The 6,650-nt window shown below is 33.3% G+C and overlaps 1 protein-coding gene across 3 annotated transcripts in view; it reads right to left on the bottom strand.

The window, feature by feature from the left end:
• The window catches only part of LOC125069151 (adenylate cyclase type 2-like), a 201,729-nt gene continuing 195,079 nt past the window's right edge, over positions 1-6,650 (bottom strand). For all 3 annotated transcript variants that reach the window (XM_047678543.1, XM_047678545.1, XM_047678544.1), the window contains 9 exons: positions 6,180-6,293; positions 5,295-5,461; positions 4,529-4,700; positions 3,975-4,040; positions 3,419-3,568; positions 2,857-2,958; positions 2,122-2,233; positions 1,746-1,890; positions 1-210 (listed from right to left, as the gene is read on the bottom strand). In XM_047678543.1, coding sequence (XP_047534499.1) covers positions 96-210; positions 1,746-1,890; positions 2,122-2,233; positions 2,857-2,958; positions 3,419-3,568; positions 3,975-4,040; positions 4,529-4,700; positions 5,295-5,461; positions 6,180-6,293 — 1,143 coding nt within the window. In that variant the 3' untranslated portion in view covers positions 1-95. The remainder of the gene's footprint in view (positions 211-1,745; positions 1,891-2,121; positions 2,234-2,856; positions 2,959-3,418; positions 3,569-3,974; positions 4,041-4,528; positions 4,701-5,294; positions 5,462-6,179; positions 6,294-6,650) is intronic.

Raw genomic sequence — 6,650 nt, 5'->3', positions numbered from 1 at the left:
TTTATAATTTAAAGCATTTATATGTAAATATAACACTAATAATACGAAGAAGTCATTTCATTGATTATACTAACGAGAAATTACTATAATTCTGTTCATTGTCCGCCCCCTATATTAGGAGTTTTCACAAAATACGTCACTAATGTCCCTTTACCTTTTACGTAAGTCGGTCCTCGACATTCGCAGGTGTAGCCAGCTTTCATGAGAACTCTGAAACAATGGTAGCAAAATTTTAAATTTAATTTAGAACGTAAAATAAAAAAAAAAAAACAAACTCAAAATATACTTTATTCGAGTAGGCTTTTACAAGCACTTTTGAATCGTCATTTAACAAACTATATTAAGTAAAGCTACCACCGGTTCGGAATGTAGATTCTACCGAGAAGAGACGGCAAGAAACTCAGTAGTTACTCTTTTTCAACATATAAAAATACAGTCATGTTAGTTAGATACAATTATATTATATGTATATTATGACTCCTGCCTGGAAGTCAACAACAGGACTAGACTGGATCCAAAAGTTGGCCATTATGAGTCAAGGTAATATAATAATGTTATACTTATGATATTTTTTTTTTTCTTTTCAATTTAGTTACATAACATATATAACCCAAACCAGAGCCTCCCGAAAATCAAAACTAACGCAAATATTACCTTATACTTTTTGACATATATTATTAGACTTTACATTATACAGCTATTTAAAAAAAAATATTATACTTATCTAAAATTAAAAATATTTACAAATGATTGGAACATTCCTTTAATAAAGATTTAAAGTAAATGTACAAAATATTTATTCCCTTTTACTTCATCGTAGTTATTATGACGATATATGTTTTTGCTATTATTTTTATGTAGGGACTAAAAGAACCAGCAAAGTTACGTTGATACATACTGACGGATTCAGGATTGTCATTTGGGAGGCATTTGACTCCAATGAGGGTAATTTTAAGCAAAGATAATAACTAAACAAGTGCACAACTTTTTATTTTGCTTAATGTTTTGCTAGCTGAAAATATTATTTAGAATAATAATTATCATGGTTCCTATAAGATTTGCCACGAAGGGCAGCTCAGATGTTTTTTTGTGTTCTTGAGACTGTAGCACACCACTCTGAATCCGACACCGATTATAAATAATTAAAAAGTATAAAAGTAACAGCTTGTAAACGCCCCACTGTTGGACAAGGGCGTATAACTGAGCTTCAATACGATTTGGTTGATATTCTTGTGAAAGAATTTCCTTCTAGATATGTAGCCTCCTTGCGCTATTTTCTTTCACGCCCCAGAACGAAATTAATTAATAACATGTGCACTCAGCCAAGTGTCACGCCATACCATGCCTTGTTTTTTTTTTATGATATCGGTAGGCGGACGAGCAAATGGGCCACCTGATGGTAAGTGGTCACCACAGCCCATAGACAATGGCGTTGTAAGAAATATTGACCATTCCTTACATCACCAATGCGCCACCAACCTTAGGAACTAAGATGTTGCGTTCCTTGTGCCTGTAGTTACGCTGGCTCACTCACCCTTCAAACCGGAACACAACAATACAGAGTTCTGCTGTTTGGCGGTAGAATATCCGATGAGTGGGTTGTACCTACCCAGACGGGCTTGCACAAAGCCCTACCACCAAGTAAAAATGTCATGTATTTCATTCCTGATCGTGGCATGTTTGATGCAATTACGTATTATATTTGAATTATCAGGAACATGATTTTACAAATAAGTTACACATACTTAGCCGTGTCTTCCGTGACATGTATTCGGCCCATGAGTCCCGTGGAGTCCATACGCGAGGCGACGTTGACGGTATTCCCCCAGATGTCGTACTGCGGCTTCTGGGCGCCCACCACGCCCGCTATCACTGGACCGTGGCTTAAACCTGACAAGTTTCAAAACTTATATTTATTCATACTAATAAATCGTACATATTTAACGTGTAACAATAAAAATAAGGCATACTATTGATATTGAACGCAACTTAAAACCTAAACATATTTTTGGGCTACCTAGCGACACTTATCAAAATATTCTGTACTGATTTTTGTCACGTATATTTAGTCATACCTAAACATCAATCATATCTGGCTAAACCATAATAGTAGGAACCTACCTATCCTTAATTTGAACCTCTGGAAGGATTCCCTGTTGATCTGATCAAGAATTGTCATCAGAGCGATCGCGAACTCCACAAGAACGGCCACGGTGTGTTCCTCTTTGCCATCCTGAAAAAGTCGAAGTAAAAGTGATTAAAGTAACAGAACATAAAGTAGGCTTTACTTTTAAACATGATAAAGGAAGGGAAAAATAATACGATAACCCAATAATTACCAGACTTTTACTTAAATTAAATTATAGCAAAATTTCGAGAAAACGTCATTAGCAGTGACTAGTGTTCACTTTTAACTATTTATTGAGAGGTCTGGATAGTATATATCTTTAACTGATATATTTAAGGAGTGCCAAGATTTTTTTCAGTGGATATTATAATCTAAAAATAAATATATTGTTAGAAATCTTACGGGTCATAATGTTCGTTTCTAAAACTTTTATATCACAAAACAATAATTGTCATGGTCTACTAAAGTCTGATTTTATTTCCAAATGAAGCCAAATCAATGTAATTAAATATAATGTGGTTTTATTATTGATTTGAAACTTAGTTAATAATGTAGGAATCCTCCGATAAGTTTTCACATTATAGAAAAACTGGTGCAATCTAAATCGTATGAGAAAAATTGGAATTATTCATTGAACTAAAAGTCCAGTACTTTAAGCAAATTAGTTCTTTCCGTGAAAGTGTTTTAAGGGCTATTTTAGTATAAATAGATTTTGAAATGATACTTACAATTTGTTCTTCCTTCCCGGGTCTCAATCCTGAAGCGATCATGTAAGTGCTTCCGATCGTCTTAATTTTCTCAATACAACTGAACTTTGGCTTTAGAAGTAACTAAAAAAGGAAGCAACCGTTAAGTTTCTGGTAACATAATTTTATAACCGAATCTAACCAAAATATACTTTAATCGAGTAGGATTTTACAAGCACTTTTGAATCGTCATTTTAAAAGGTCAAAGATCATATTATATGTAAAGCTACCAACGATTCAGACAGTAGATGCAAGACTAACAATAAATTTGTGGCTCTTCCAGGACCGGGTTTCAAGGTCTGGAGGCCCTGGGGTAACAGAGAACTGGGGCCCCGTAGTTATTTTTTATAAATTAATTATAAGAATTTCTTTCCTGACAATAAGGTTTGTTTATAATTTATTTACTCTCCTTATCAGTAACTTTAAAACAGAAATACTATAATATTACTATGGTTTGACTAAGTACATATATCTTAATATCTAAACTCCCCTAGAGGCCCCTTTCTTGTGGAGGCCCCACTATAAAAAGATGTTAGGTAAATACCTTATCAAAGTCGCAAATAATCTCGTTCAACAGTCTCAAGCACTCGAGGCCCTGCTTGTTAACATCCGTCTCATCGTAGAACTCCTTGTAGTTTGGAATGGACGCGAACATTACCGCAATACTGGAGTACCTTTCGTGATACAACTCTTCCTGTAAAGAAAGAAAGAAAGAATTGTTTATTTAGACCACGGCACAATTATAAAGAAAAGATCAATTAATAAGAATAATTGAGGATCCTCTATTTACTAGCACACTCAATAATTAACTATTTTTCGTCGCAAAACTTCATTGATATATTTAGGTGAATCTTACAACTCAATACTCACAGGAAATCAAATAAATGAATAGGGAATGAGAAATGTTTACAGGAAATGGTTGAAATTTATGAGTATCACAGAGATAAAATCGTGAGTTGTGGATAATAGCTAGTATATTATAATTTAGATTATCCGACGTGACGAATTGTCAAAGTATTAATAACAATAGTACTAGATAGGACTACATTTTTAGAAATTCTTTATGAATTTAAAAATGCTGTGTGTAAAATATTTCACACCTTGGATGCTACGGATGTTAAGAAATGTTGCGCCACGTGAGCCGGGAGGATATTTTCTAGCAGAATCTGAAACGAAAACAATATCCATCAGTTAAGAGGGATCAATCAGTGAACCTAATCATCGAAAATTATGGATTCTATTCCATGTTTGAAATTAACGACGTTTTTTAAAAAAACGAAATCTGCACGTGCTTGATGGAATACCGGCTGTTTTTGTGTCCACTGACACAATCCGGATCACGGTGGAATAACATTCAAATCTCTGAAAAAATAGAGGCCTCACCTCCGCATTGGGGTGTTTATGAAATGTTATTTTCATTTATTTAAAAATTAAGTTTCTAATGATGACGATATTTCTGCGGGTCAAATTATTCATTCCTGGTATGTTTACATATATTCTCTAAATCGCTTTTCTAGAGAAATTTTGAGGTTAAAAATTAATTCAATCAATTAGTAGCAGGCCAATATCAGCCTGATTTATGTTTTAAATCAAGCCTAATCAAATGTAATTAAATCTATTTTAGATTTTTGAATTTTGAAAATGAAAATCAAACCTTATTGATTCCTCTCATCGTTTCCACTTCTTCCTGTTCGAACTTCAACTTGTCCTTCCAAAGGAAATCAGTTCTGGATGTAAACTCAATCTGCCTATCTAGGATATGTAGCAATGCGGCTAGGAACACTAAAACGAGGCCAGCTTTAGCAGAGTATGGAAGCATTGAAAACCTGTAACGGTAAAACAAAAATCAGTACTATACTATATAAAAAAAAACTTAACTTAAAAAAATAGAAATCAGTAACAGCCTATTAATGTTTCACTGCTGGGGAAATGCCTCCTTTCACTTTTGAGGAGAAGATTTGAAGCTTAGACCAGCACGCTGCTCCAATGCGTGGTCACACGAGTCTCAGCCACCACGTGCAGGTTTTCTCACGATGTTTTCTTTCAGCTCCGAGCAAGATATGAATTAAAATACAAATAAAGAACATGATTTTAGTGGTGCTTGCCCCGGTTCGAATTCAGAATGATCGATTAAGATTCACGTCTTGTAACCACTGAGCCATCATGGTGTATCTTACTAGTAAACATTTGAAAACCTTACGGTGTTACGCTATTTAGACGATCCTTAAAATTTTCTAATTATTATATTTAATAACGCATATTATCCCTTTCTGACATATCACGGTCATATTTCTGCGGTGACTTTCGAGTATTTTTATACTATATTGTAGTACTACTACTTCATAATTACATAAAAAGTTATGTTTAACTTTATTTTAATTTACGATTACACAAATCTTAAAACAAACTCGTATACTAACTCAGTATTTATGTCCTGTTTTTGGTACTGACTAAACAGTTCCGCTGACGCAAAGAGCGTAATGTGCCCTAATAATGTCAGGACCATCAAAACAAGCTTCAAAACGAAACCAACTCGAAGGAATACTGATATCGATGCTAAGGTCAGCACTGAACTGTAGAGATAGCTCTGAAAAATAGGAAATTAACGATAATTAATCAATGATATGAACGAACAGAAATATGGGACCAAGAATGTCTCCCTAGGTGAATTTTGGAAATGCAAAATATGTGATAGTGTTCATATGTATGCCCTAGATATTCATATAGATTTGCTCTTTATTTCCTCACTCAACTATTACGGATGAGATGATGATGAGGTTTAATGATTTTACGAGCGTTACTATTCTATAAATTCAGATTACGTAACTCCAGGCTGTTATCGAGAATTCATTGACAGAAAAAATTAATAACTTTTTAATGGTCATACATGGGCTTCAAAATTGTGCTTTGTTAAACTCATTTTGGTAGGGCATATATGAATAATCAGTCATCTCTTACAATCATGGCGCTTAAAAAATGTTTTAAAGGCATAATCTTTGTTTTGAACGAATCATACATGGATTATCATTTAAATATTATACAAATCAATGGTAATATATGTAGTTTTACGCAATTATAAAGACTCCTCGGCATTATTAAACAAAATAGATATATTAAAGTAAAATTACTTTTAAAGATTTTTAATTGTAAAGGCTTTATTAAGTTACCCGAAGATGAGTGCTGATATATTTACTCATAAAGTGTTGTGTTGTCATGATCTATTTATAGCAGCAATGATGGTAAGAAATTATTCATATAACTGGCGACCTCGATTATTTAAAATATAATAATTATGATATACTTACAGGAGCAGAGTCAACATCAATTTCCAGTGGCAAATCGGTCAGAACAGTTCCATTCCAAGTTGAGTTTACAATTGTACTATTAATGGGAAATTCTTGAATAATATATGCTTGGAACTGAAATAAAAGATATAGATATATTACTAGTTGGCCGTCCTGATTTCGTATGAGTAAAATTTCTAGAAAGTTATCGCTTGAAATTGGATTTTCCAAAAATCCTTTCTTGGTGAGCTCTTACGTCGCAAAATTATTGCAATGCTAAATTTCGAGTTATCTCGTTAAAAGTCTGTCAGTGGTAAAATACCACTTATAAAGATAGATTTGAAATGTTGTTTTGTCTGTTATTTTGAATAAAGTAGGTTTTCACAATATTGCCATGTTGGATGACTATGATTATTGTTTTCGATTTGAATTATGAAAATAAATAGATATTAAAACGTGGTATATTGGTTTATTGATAAAATTCTTTATTGT

The sequence above is a fragment of the Vanessa atalanta genome, chromosome 15 (genome assembly GCF_905147765.1).
Source record: "Vanessa atalanta chromosome 15, ilVanAtal1.2, whole genome shotgun sequence".
NCBI classification, from domain to species: domain Eukaryota; kingdom Metazoa; phylum Arthropoda; class Insecta; order Lepidoptera; family Nymphalidae; genus Vanessa; species Vanessa atalanta.
The sequence above is the reverse complement of the archived record's forward strand: the minus strand, read 5'-3'. Positions and strand labels throughout refer to the sequence as shown.